The 14,343-nt window shown below is 36.8% G+C and overlaps 1 protein-coding gene across 1 annotated transcript; it reads right to left on the reverse strand.

Annotated features, from left to right (window-relative positions):
* Positions 1-3,400: 3,400 nt before the first annotated feature.
* Positions 3,401-12,137, reverse strand: LOC135155186 (uncharacterized). The gene is made up of 2 exons (XM_064104046.1): positions 11,873-12,137; positions 3,401-4,272 (listed from the first exon to the last, which is right to left on the reverse strand). The coding sequence occupies exons 1-2, from the start codon at positions 12,126-12,128 to the stop codon at positions 3,815-3,817; spliced, it is 714 nt and encodes a 237-aa protein (XP_063960116.1). The 5' UTR covers positions 12,129-12,137; the 3' UTR covers positions 3,401-3,814.
* Positions 12,138-14,343: the final 2,206 nt, after the last annotated feature.

Consider the following 14,343-nt stretch of genomic DNA (forward strand, 5'->3'; position numbering starts at 1 on the left):
GTATCTACCAGGAAACCTTCATTGTAATTGGCTGCGGAGACACCGCAGCCATGGCAGTTATAAGTCTTTATCAAACGGGCCCCAGACTACCATAATAAATGACTAAATTTGTATCAAGATTATAAAAAAGTGAATTTTTAAAAGTGCCGATGAACACTTGTCTCCTATGTTTATGTCATTCATTCAGTTCATAGTTTCCTTAGTCACATTATACCCAAGTTATTTACAATCATCCCAGCAAATACCAAACGGTTATAAACATTCACAAACAATTTTCAAAACGTCTTAAGTTTTTTTTTGCAGGTCGTTATACCCCGAATATCCCAATACAGTTCTCACTGCGAAATTAGTTACCAGTTCTAATTCCATGTACATGAGCATTGGTCTCTCGATATTTTGTAGATATTTTGTAGACTGTACCACATCGCTTAAAGGGATGGTCCAGGCTAAAATTATTTTATCTAAACAAATAGAGTAAGATTCACTGAGCAAAATGCTGAAAATTTCATCAAAATCGGACAAAAAATCATGAAGTTATTGAATTTTAAAGTTTGTCGATATTTTATGAAAACAGTTATATACACATCATCATGAATATTCATTAGGTGGGCTGATGATGTCATATCCCAACTTTCCCTTTTCTTATGTTATTTCATGAAATTATAATTGATTCATTTTTTTATACATGTGTAAATGATGTGTCTTCATTATGACGAAATAAGTTGTTGCAATAAATACCTAATGCACTTAATCAGTTGTCAGTCCAATTGTTTTAGCTCTTGGTAGAATATTTTTGAATAAACCTGATTTAATATAATAAAATACAAAAGAACAAGAGGGGAAATGACATCATCAGCCCACCTAATGAATATTCATGAAGACATGCCTAGAACTGTTTCACCGGAATAATACACATTTTTAGAATTCAATAACTTTGTTTTTGTCATCCGATTTTGATAAATTTTTCAGCACTTTGCTTGGTGAATTTTACTCTATTTATTAAGATGTAAATATCTCCAGCTTGGACCACCCCTTTAAGTTCTGGTAACGCTCTCAGTGCGTCACAGCAGGGACCAACTTCGTCATGGCACTCTCCTTTGTCGCATTGAGAATTGCATTGGCGTAGCGTTTATGCAATGGGGTAACTGCATCCAAATTGATAACCAATTATTTACAGTACAATATATTGAATTAAAAAATATTGCTATTACCCAGAAACCTACGCACAGAAAAAATTGTTTAATTAGATCAAGGCAAGATTCAAACCCCTCTACAAATCATATTTATGTTCAAAGGATACGTTATAATTTACAGATACACTGCAACTATGTATCAAGACAAAAGCAAATTGAATTCTCAAAGATGCTGACAAACACACCATCACTTCATTATGTAATTTTATTATTTCATGGTTCCTAGATATCATATTTCTATAAGAGCAAACCAATATAATATATTCAAAAGTTCCGATACTCTACCTCACCATTCTCATGAAAAAAAAAATACGAAAGACTCTTAAATATAAAAATGATGAAATACATATCACTTCGAATAAAAATTGTTTTTTTTATAATGCTCACAATGCACAATATTGATTACATTTACTTCATTGTACATTAACTTTATCTGTTACCAATGCAAATAACTCAATATTCAGAATTGATAGAATCGATGTAGTCTTCTCACCAACCAATTATACAAATGAGAAAATTTGTTATGTTTGAATTACGCAATATTTAAATTTCGTATAGGTTTGATAGGGACCAACGTGACTGAACTAAAAATGTTAAGGCAGTGGTAATTCCACATGTTCAGGGAGGAAGAAAATTTTGTTTCACAGAGAATGGGGAGGAAAATTATTATACTTCATATATTATAAGAAATACAAAAAAGAAATTGTGAGTGGATGGCGTCATCGATCCCCCATTTGCGTTCCGACCAGGATGTGCATAATAACTGTTTTTTCTTGTGAAATTAACGAAACTTAAATATTTTCTAAATTACTTATTTTACATCCACTTTTAATGAAATTTTCAGAGTTATGCTTATTGGATTTTTATTTTGTTATTCAAATCAACTTTTTGTTGGGGTGGACTTGTCCTTGAACAAAACATCAGTCTACTATACATGCTATATGAAACGATTTGAACGACATGAGGAATTGAAAGGCATGGCAATCTGAACCGGGGACGTCCCCGGTTAATGGTAAAATACCAGAAAATGCACTTGGAACTAGATTGTCAAAACCGACCTTAATACACCCTCACCTGCCCATAACAGAGGCACACATGATGCACTCTCAGTCTCACACCCTCGAATCTCACCCCTGAAATACGTTTATTTCCTCATACGTAGTTCAATAGACATGATAACATATTAGAGTGATCAAAATCACGTTTTAAATATATTTCATTTAATCTACTATAATTACTTAACGTATAACCATTCTAAATAAAAGTACATTTCTATCTTTTGTTCACAATTAAGGATAAACGCATTTCCAAGACAATATATTATACATGTTATATAGGCCCACTTGTACTCATGCGCAAAACTGTTTTCTAAAATCTTGTTACCATTTATTATTCATTTATTCATGTTTTCTTTATTATATAAACTAAGGTGCCTGGTAGTCCTGTTTAATTAATACAAAAACGGCTTTACACCGGAGCCCTCCACTTTTACAAACATAATATATTAGAACATAAACATGAACAATGAATGACTAATGCATTTAATTAGTTGTCAATCCAATTATTTTAGTTCTTAATAGAAAATTTTTGATTAAACCTAATTTCACATAATAAAATACAAAAGAACAAGTGGTGATATGACATCATCAGCCCACCTAATGAATATTCATAAAGACATGCCTAAAACTGTTTCACTGAAATAATGCAAATCTTTAAAATTCAATAACTTTGTTATTTTGTTATTCGATTTTGATCAAATTTTCAGCATTTTGCTTTGTGAATTTTACTGTATTTATCGAAATACAAATATTTCCAGCCTGGACGATCCCTTAAAGATACGAATGCAATCGTGTACTGCTTTCTCAAGGATTTTTTTAAACACAGAATGCAGTATTGAAATAGGCCTGAAATCGTCAACACCGATCATAAATAAACACTAGCAACTCCTGTATTACAGTCCTAAACATGCTAAAATTATCCAAATAGCCCTTTGTTTTCATTGTTAGTTGAAATGGGAAGAGATTCTGCGTTTACCTATTTTGATACTTAATTTTGTCGAGTATGAGCCAAGCGAGCAAAATAAACATATTTTATCAAGAAAATACATTAATATTTTTTAACATGTAAATGTTAGTTGTATCCCGATTATTTGATCAGCCTCTTTATGGAGTCCCTAATCCTCCTTAAACATCCTTTTTTTTTCTTCATTCCTATACTTGATAAGACAAAACTCCTTGAAAATCCAGAAATAATGAAATTCAAGAATGAGGGGGGGGGGGGGTGCTGAATCAAACCCCCTTAAACCGCCGAATGGAAAACTTTGCTATCCTTCATGAAACAATCAACACAATTTCGTAACAAATCGTTCAAGTTCCCTTGTTTAATATGAAAGTGCAAATGCAACTTATTGCTTCTATAACCCTCTAGGTTTCTTCAATCCCTCGCTTTCAAATGTCTATAAAATAGCCATATTAACCATCTTACCCATTTCCCATTGGAAAAGTTCTTCGCATGGCCCGAATTGCCTAATTTAATATGAGCCCCCCCCCCCCCGAATCAAGCTGAACGTCTGGCTGGAAAGTTTGCCTCCACCCCTAATCCAGAATTGCTAATATCATTATCTAGAGGGATTCTTGTACAATAACCATTTCCCCAATACCCTCAACAGAATCACACTTGGTGATCTTATAGCCGTATCCTTTACCATCAATTCTCCATCCATCTAAGAGCTTTGCAATAGACCATTCTCCGAGTAATTTTTCTACAGCTCCTTTTACGCTTTCGACTTGTGATTTCGTCGCCCAACTCCAATCCCGTGTGATGCCCTTTGCGATTTCAACAACACGAACATCCTTCACTGGCCTGATTAAGGTGATCACCTGGTCTCCAAACTTTCTGTTGGGATCATCATTTTTCTCAAGTTTGTTGCCATATCCTCCACCGACAACTTGCCACCCATCTTGAAGTTTGGCGATGGTCCATTCATCAAGCAAATCAGTAACATCTTTCATAGAATCCTCTACTTCCCAGTAAGTCGCCAACCTCCAGCCACCAGGCATCCCATATTCGACTTTAGTGACTGAAACCAAACAAAAAAAAAAATTTATAAAACATTTCGGTAAGACTACAAACAGAAATTTGAGAAAATATATTTAAAGTAGGACTTTGATTAAATGCTTATGTTTATTTTTTGTTACCGTCGAATGTAACGTTCATATACAATCAGCGTTGAATTCAAACAACGTTTTTACTCTACAAATCATTCTTGGAAGGCTTTTTCAAATCCAGACCTGCTCAAAAAAAATATTATACACTACTCAAAAAAAGTTAAGGACCACTTTTTAAAACGTACATAAAGATTTTATACAAGGTGTTTTATTTCTGGAAATACCTCAGTACAACTGTCCTAAATGTCCTTAAACACGCTGTAATCAATTTCACGCATGGGTGGTTTCAGTTGTTGCACAATGTCTCTCGCATCACTGCACATCCTGAAAAGTGGGCCCCGAGGGGTATCAGCTACCGACATGAAGTGGTAAAAACGAATGTCTGAGTGTCTTTCAGGCAGTTCAGTAACGAGTGTGACCACCTCCTGCAGCAATAACGGCTTCACAGCGCTGTCTCATGGAGCTGATGAGGCGATTGATGTCTCTGACGTCCAGTGCATCCCATGCAGCCTCCAGAGCCACACCCAGCTGCTGCAGTCCAAGTGGATGGGCTTCGAGCTGCTCGAGACTCCTCCCCATCATGTCCCAGACGTGCTCTATCGGGTTTAAGTCCGGGGACCTCGCTGGCCACTCCATACGCTCAATCCCCTGGCCCTCAAGGAACTCGGTCACCACCCTAGCTCGGTGGGCACGGGCATTGTCATCCATGAAAATGATGTTTTGTCCCACATTTTCTGCAAATGGCACCACTATAGGTTCAAGGACCTCATCCCTGTACCTCACTCCTGTCATTGCTCCCCCTGGGACCACGTAGAGACGAGTACGGTTGGCGTAGGTGATGCCTCCCCACACCATGACGCTGCCTCCCCCATAACGGTCATGTTCTGCAATACAGGGGTCTGCAAATCTCTCTCCTGGTCGCCTCCAGACTCTCGAACGTCCATCATTGTGGTCAAGGGAAAATCTGCTCTCATCTGTGAACAGAACTCTACGCCATTGCTGTCTGGTCCATCTGACATGCTCCCGGGCCCAGTTGAGACGAATTCTTCTGTGAGCAGGGGTGAGTGGGACACACTGAGTTGGCCGTCTGGCATGCATATTGGCTCTGTGAAGTCGGTTACGGATTGTTTGAGTGGAAACAATCACTCCAGTTGCTGCAGCGAAGTCATTGTTGAGGCGGCGTGCACTGTGAAAGCGGTTGCGGAGGCTGAGATTCGTCAAGTAGCGATCATCTCTAGGGGTTGTCGAAACTGGTCGGCCACTGCGGGGTCTCTCGGAGTATAGCCCTGTCTCTCGGTGTCTTTGATTTGCTCTGCTAATGACACTGTGTGACACGCCCATCATTCTGGCTACTCTTCGCTGACTGAGGCCAGCTTCCAGCATCCCTAGGGCTCTGGCTACATCTGTTTCACTTAGGTGGTGTCTTGGCATTGCTGTTGTAGGCAAGTTGTTGATTGTACAGACTAAAGACGGAAAATGCTTTGGAAGACACTTGTCTTATGGCCCACTGCAATGATGCCAGAGACATCATGAAAGAACTGCATGTGTGAAATTGATGTCATTGTGTTTGATGGCATTCTGGACAGCTGTATCTTGGCATTGCTATTGTCAGCAATTTGTTGATTGTAGAGACTAAAGACATAAAATGCATTTGAATCCACATTTGTACCACTTCACAATGGGCCCACTTTTCAGGATATGCAATAATGCGAGAGACATCATGCAACAACTGAAACCACCCATGTGTGAAATTGTTACAGGGTGTTTGAGGAGATTCAAGACAGCCATATTCGGGTATTTCTAGAAATACAACACCCGGTTTGAAAATTGTATACACACATTAAAAAGTGGTCCTTAACTTTTTTTGAGTAGTGTATATGATTTACAAATCAAATGTTTCTAGTCATCTTGTTAATGTATATTTGCTTTAACTTTTATTCACTAAAATCAACTATTATCATGCTGTTTATGTTCGGAATAGGACCGTCGACGACTTCCATCTTGAAATGAAAAAAAAATACAAAGAAAGAAATGCGTTATAAATAGAGTAAAACAAAATAGCACTCCATCACAAAACTAGTTGGATGAAGAATTGAAAACAAACACCAAAAAATCTTAACCAAAATAATAATAAAAAACAATAAAACGGCAACAACAATAATTTAGGTTATCCCGTCCATGTTCGTAGATCCATCATCGGAATATAAGTAAGATGATGCTATCCTCATACTTTTGGACCTAACATCAGCCTTCGATACAGTTGATCAAGATGTTCTTCTTTCCAGGCTGAAAACACGATTTGGTGTCTCTGGAACTGTAGCAAAGTGGTTTGACTCTTACATCACTAGACGATATCAACATGTGATCATAGATGTCTCACGATCTGATCCTACTCTACTTAAATGGGGGGTGCCGCAAGGTTCGGTCATCGGGCCAGTACTTTTTATATGCTACACGACACCGTTGGAATATCTTATACATTCGTATGGTTTATCGTGTATGATATATGCTGATGACACACAATTATACAGTGCGTCCCAGAAAAAACGAAACCGAGATTTAGCGACGATTTATCATAACTTAATCACAAATAAAATAGACAAATGACCTACCAATGTAAAGCTTAGAATCTCCAATTTCATCTGATATTACTTAGATAATTTCTCCTTCACGCATGAGTGAGCAAAAACAATTTGAAGAGGGGATACCAAAACGTCATTTGGCGGGTTGTATCTGGCTTTCAAAAGGAAAACCACATTTTTAAAAGGTTCAATATCTGCTCTTTAATTTGATACCTCAATTACAGAAAATGGTCAAGAAATAACAAAGTTCTGGTTATTTGAAATAAGGCTTGAATTTCAATAATTTCATAAAATGAAGAGGTTTTACAGGCTAGCGTTCAAACTCACTCGACACTCCGTTTTGTTTACGATCAGCCATGCATTAAGTCTTTTGTTAACCATGCGATAGCTTCTGTGGGAAACTGGTGAAAACAGTTTATTTAATGAAATTATGGAAATTCAAGCCTTATTTCAAATAACCAGAACTTTGTTATTTCTTGACCATTTTCTGTAATTGAGGTATCAAATTAAAGAGCAGATATTGAACTTTTAAGACATGTGATTTTCTTTTTGAAATTTAGATACCCCCCGCCAAATGAGTTTTTGGTATCCTTTCTTCAAATTGTTTTTGCTCGCTCATGCGTGAATGAGGAATAATTTAAGTAATATCAGATGAAAGAGGAGATTCTAAGCTTTACATTGGTAGGTCATTTGTCTATTGTATTTGTGATTAAGTTATGATAAATCATCGTTAAATCTCAGTTTCGTTTTTTCTGGGACGCACTGTATATCTCATTCAAGTCTGGAAAGCTCTCCGAATGTTGCAGACTGAAGTGGAAGATTGTCTTGGTGCCATTCGTTTCTGGATGACGGTGAACTATCTACTCCTTAACGATATCAAGATTGAAGTCCTGCATATCTCCTCCCATCGTAGACATACCCCTGGGCTACCTCCAATTCAAATTGCAAATGTTTATATCCATCCCTCTAAAACGGTTACTATCTTAGGTGTTTTGTTTGATTAAAACCTTTCAATGCGTCCCCATGTCAACAGCATCTGTCGTAAAGCATCCTTCGCTCTAAGAAAAGTTGGTAAAATTCGTAAATATCTCTCTAAGTCATCTACTGAAGTCCTCATTCATGCATTTATTAGTTCACTTCTTGACAGTTGCAATAGCCTGCTCCATGGAATTCCAGAAAAGCCCGTCTAGTTTCCCTCACTAAAAAACATGACCATGTAATACCTACTCTTAAACAATTGCACTGGCTCCCCATTAAATTTCGTATACAATTAAAAATACTACTCCTAACTTTCAAACCTCTTCATGGACATGCTCCAAAATATCTCTCTGAATTAATCCAGGCATATACTCCCAGTAGGTCCTTACGTTCTGCAAATCAACATTTCTTAACAGTCAAAAAAGCAAAAACGAAATTTTTTGTTGATAGGTCCTTTTCAAGCTCTGCCCCACGACTTTGGAACACTCTTCCAGCTTCCCTCCGTTGTATGGCCGCACAGCTACAGCCGGGGTAATAATAATACGCCAAGTATATTACAGCGCCTTGAGCACATAATCAATGTGGATTTGGCGCTTTAGAAATGCTCTATATTATTATTATTATTATTAACCCAAATATCACATTGTTTCGGTCCAATTTAAAGACGTACCTCATGAAGAAAGCATATTTAACATAGCCCCATTTACAGTGTCCTTGATATTTTTTTATATTTTTAGTTATATGATTTCTAATTTCACTTTTGTTTGTATATTTCGTATGTTTTACATTGTAAAGCGCTTTGATATGGATTTCATGAAAAGCGCTATATAAGACTAAATTATTATCATTATTATTATTATCTTCGTTTTGATTATACGCGGAATTGTTTGACAATGTGGATCAACAATTAAGCTAATTTTTTGTCTAATTCTATTTCTTTAGCATGTAATTGTTAAATAATTGAAAAAAAAAAAAAAAATTAATTCAGTTATCCTCGAACCTGGCATTCAAATTCGTTGAAACGTCAGTCTTAAAACGTGATATGTCGTGGGAGGAACCTACGTATTAAATAACACGATTTGAAATACGTTTTCGTAACATTTTAAAGTTGTTCAACTTTTATGCAATGTGACGAAGTGTATCTGTTTTATTTTTTCCATATTTATTACAGATAAAACGTCTAATTGAACTGGGTTAAAGTTATTTTCCCCTAGCATTTTAAATCAACTTTAATTGGAGATGGGTGTCAAAAAATAAAAAAAGACGAATTGATCCAAAGAATATGCATTGATTTAGTTATCCAAGCTGCATGTGTTCTGAAGTTATCAGGAGTCCTTATCGATATTCTCAATTTTTCAACCCTCCCCTTTTATTCAAGAGCTGGTCCTTAACTTAACGGTTCAATGGACGTTTATGGCACTTTGCTTTGAATACATGGAATCAAGTATGCAACTTTTCTATTTCCTATACATGTATGCCAAGTAGCCTCTCTCAAGATCTCAGATTGTCACGAAAATCGTTTTATAAATCGTATGCAAACAAAACTTGACTATGTTCAAACATGTCTAAAGGCTGTTGTACGATACTCGAAGGAGGGATCGTTGTGTCCTCCTCCCCCACCATTCTGTTTCGCTGAATTACCGCCCATGTCAAATGATTTTATCTGTGAGCGTCGAAATAATAATGATAATAATATACAGTTCTTGTGTAGCGCATATCACATTATGAACAGTGTCTCAATGCACTTCCAAAGGACTTGGATATTATAACCTCAGCTGGAGCTTGGCACCCGTAATTACGCAGATTTCAGCGCACACGCATTTCAAAGAATAAATTCCTGCCAGGTACCCATTCACCTCACCTGGGTTGAGTGCATCGTAATAAGGATGAATTACTTGCTGAAGGAAACTACGCCATGGCTGGGATTTGAACCCAGGACCCTCTGTTTCAAAGTCCGGAGACTAATCCACTGGGCCACAACGCTCCACGAAAGGACAAGATTAGTATTCGTGAGCATTAAGAGGATGGATCCAAAATGTTCAGTCGTCAGAGAAGGCTTGTTTTTTTTTTATAAAGTTGCAATCATGGCAGCTCGTAAACTTTTACTACCGTAATTTATCTTTATTTTGATCGACATTGCTTGATAAGTTCCCCCAGTGGCTCAACCATTTCAAGACGTATTTTCCCAAGCGGTTGAATAGGTAGGAAATCGACGAATGAGACAGACGAGAGACAAGCATTAGAAAAAAAATGCTTAAACCAAATAAAGACGAGATGAAGAAAAAGACAAACGTCCTCATCTATGCAATTAATATTTACTAATTCACAATTATTATGTAACAAGATGAAAATAATAAAGCCTCCAAACGAAATATGATCAATACAAATTCTAAAACAAACTCCGTCATTAAAAAAACTACAGCAAAGAAATAAAGTAAATATAAAAAGGGGAAGGAGGCCACTTTAGACGTTGTTTTCTTTGACCGGCGTAAGTGCGAAATTGATTGCCTATGGATGAAAATGAAACCATTATCCAACACAGAATTCTTTCTTCGACTCATGCTTTGCGAAATTGAATGACGGTTTTCATATTGCCAAATCGAATTAAATAAAGTCTAATTTGAATGATAACTTCGCCTTTTCCAATGATACAAAATTCAAAGACACCAAAATCATTAAAGGACAAGTCCACCCCGACAAAAAGTTAATTGGAATAAAAATAGAAAAATCAAACAATAACACTGAAAAATTAAATACATACCATTAATATATAATTATACAAATACTAAATATAGCAATAGAATGACGGTTTGGTGACCCCGGAGAAAGCAGAGCTTGTAAAAAGGGGACACCGAGTTAAAATGTACACTGAGAATATATACAACAACTAATAATAATTACACTAAGTACACTGATGCAACAGCCGCAAACATAGGGAGAGTGGGGGGGGGGGGGACGTGGGGGGAAGGGAGGACTTTCAATGAGATAAGAACAAATAATTGACTGAAAGTTTTTTAAGCACATGTTAATATTTTTCTGATAAGTCTCTTGAACCTAAAAAGAGTTGAACTGGATTTTATGTCAGAGGGGAGGTTATTCCATAACTTAGGAAAACAAGTTTTAAAGGAATTTAAAGATATAGTTGATCGAGCTAAGGGTAGATGAATTTGATTGCTATGGCGAGTGAAATGAGAGTGTATTGTAGAATTTGGGACAAAAATGTCATTGAAAAGAGGAGGCAAGATTTTAGCATAAATTTTTTACATAAATACGAGATAATGTAATGATATCAAGTCCTGTAATGGCATTATGTTCAGTTGAGAAAATAGAGGCTTTGTATGAGTGCGGTAGGGAGCGTTTGAAATAATGCGAACTACTTTTTTTGTAAAATACGTAGTTTATCTAAGTGTGATTTGAAGGTGTAGCCCCAGACAACATTGCAATAATTCAAATGGGGTAGTATGATGCTATTATATATAGTAATCAAAATATATTCCTGAAGTATAACTGAAAGTGGATAGCCAAGGCACGTTTTTTTTATTTGATTAGACATGAAGAAAGAAAAAACTAGTATGTCAGCGCGAATTGGGAGAGCTAATTTTTTTTTATTTATTTAGACTTATACCTTTAAACGGAACATTCTAACCATGTTCGTTCGGTATTCATATTCATTACAACGAGTGAGTGACACCACTGACACTCATTTGCTGTATTGTAACTATAACTATTTTGTAAAAATAAGCGAAGCTTGAAAATTATCCAATCGATTTTGATGAAATTTTCGTCGCTTTTCTTGTTTGTTTGATTTTCCTCTATTGGTTGAAATCAACTTTATGTGGTGAACTGTAGTCTTTAAGGAGAAATAGGTATCGGATAAATCATAATGTAGGATTATTACAATCCACATTGGCACCGAATTGGATTTTTTATAGGATAAATATGATCTCCTTACTTTTGAAAGATTTGTTCATATTGATGATCACTCGATGGCCCATCCCTTCGGAAGGATCTGCACATTTCTGAATTTGGTAGTTATACCCCGAACCGGAAATTTTCCATCCGTCTGCAAGCTTAGCGATGACCCATTCATCCATGTCGCCAAGTAAGCCCACAACCTTTGTCTTATAACCTTCTACTTCCTCATGTGTCGCCAATCGCCACCCCACAGGAACATCGCTACTGGTCGTAATGACTTTGAACTCAGCCATCGCTCTGTACTAAAAAAAATAATAAGAAATAGTGATAAGAAATAGAGGTATGGGGTGTGTTTTACAAAATGTCACATAAAGGACTGGTCCGGGCTGGAAATATTGAGTAAAATTCACAAAGCAAAATGCTGAAAATTTGATCAAAATCGGATAACAAATAACCGAGTTATTGACTTGAATTATTCGGGTGAAACAGTTCTAGACATATCTTTATGAATATTCATTACTTGGGCTGATGATGTCATATCCCCACTTGTTCTTTTGTATTATATTATATGAAATTAGGTTTATTCAAACTTTTTCTACTAATAACTAAAACAATTGGATTGACAACTGATGAAATGCATTAGTTATTTATTGCCTCATCTTATTTCATTATAGTGGACACACATCATTTACACATGTGTGAAAACAAGAGAAACATTTATGATTTCATGTATAACATAACAAAAAAGAAAGTGGAGATGTGACTTCATCACTCACATAATGAATATTCATGATGATGTGCATATACCTGTTTTCACAAAATATTGGTAAATTTTAAGATTCAATAACTTCGTTATTTGAAAAAAAGAGAAACATTTATAATTTCATGTAATAGCATAAGAAAAAACTAAGTCGAGATGTGACATCTTCAGCCCACCTAATGAATATTCATGACGATGTACATATACCTGTTTTCACAAAATATTGGTACATTTTTAATTCAATAACTTCGTTATTTGTTGTTGTTCGAAAACAGAATCACAGAGCGGAAAGCGTGTTGCGATTTGCTTTTCACGTGTTTAAAAACAGAACTACAGGGCTGAATTCCGTTTTTCCTTTTTCATGACCGAAACATGAAAGTTGGGAAGTTCACGGATGTACTAGAGGACGCACACGCACGCCAAATCTCCCGAATTTAAACTGACAAAACTCACATTTTCGTTGATTTTACATTCGATATCTTCTACTTGGAGTTCAGGCCTGATAAGTATTTACTATGAATGTCATCACACGTCAGAAAAATTAGGAAATCAGTGAGGAAAGGACATACAATCCTCGGTTTTAAAGCCAAAGGAGAGCCTGGGCGTGGCAGCCGCAGGCAGTGCAAATCAACGATACATCGTCTCAAGACGCCAGCGCCCCGATCCTCGGGCAAGCTACGGGCGCGCCCGACAAGGCAGCGGATATCACTGAAATCAAACATTTGATTCGTGCGTTGACAACTCAAATGAGCAGTAAGTTTGACCGGATTTTGACGGACTTGACTCGATTAACCTCAAGCCTAACAAAAGAAAAGGTTGAAATGCTTGAATCATGTGTGTCAGATTCCTCGTCGAGAATATCGAAAATTGAGAAAGACCAGCTACCCTAGGTACAGAACGACATCCAGAAGAAGCGTGAAGATATGGAGGGAAAATTTCTTCTCCTTGAGATCCACGATAGAAAGGCAAACGTTCTCCTGTATGGTGTTCAACAATCACCCAACGAAGATGTCTACCAGAAGGCAAGTGAGGTCTTCTCCAGCTTTCTTGGAATCCCCACGGCAGACGCTTCAAAGATACCACTCGCCAACGCACACCGCCTCCCTAGCATAATTTCGCCACTGACCAAGACCCCGTGACCTGAATCAATCATCGTCCGCTTCGCCCTGATGAAAGACCGCGACATAATCCTTCGTGCCTATGAGAATCCAGGACGTCAGCGTCTTCCAGTTGAGTCACCTTTCGCCAAAGTTTCAATCAGGAGTAATCTCCCTCCGAGTATGAAGCGAGAGCGAAGCAAGTTAGCATCACAAGCATATATTATGAGGCCGCCATCAATTACAAGCTTAACCGCTCAGGATGGCGGTACCCTTGCGTTCATTAAATTTTGTTAATGCTCTTTTTTTATTATTAATAAACTGAAGTATATGCCCACACCATTTTTTTCCTTCAAATTATGTATTATGTTTATATTGTATGCATTATGAATTATTTTGTATATTACAAACAATGTAAATATTTTTGATAATGTATTGTGAACGCAGAAATGAAAATAAAACAAACAAACAAACAAAAACCCCAATGAAAAATTTTCTGCGTACAGCCATGCCCTCTCTCGATATGCCTACTGCCTGGCCAGATGGGTGAAATAATTGTCATCACTACGATAAATGCATAGAATATTATAAGATGCATTTTGAGTACCAAAAACGGGGATTTGGGGAGGTTACAGGCTTGAAATATCGCCA

The sequence above is a fragment of the Lytechinus pictus genome, chromosome 8, assembly GCF_037042905.1.
Source record: "Lytechinus pictus isolate F3 Inbred chromosome 8, Lp3.0, whole genome shotgun sequence".
NCBI classification, from domain to species: Eukaryota; Metazoa; Echinodermata; class Echinoidea; order Temnopleuroida; family Toxopneustidae; genus Lytechinus; species Lytechinus pictus.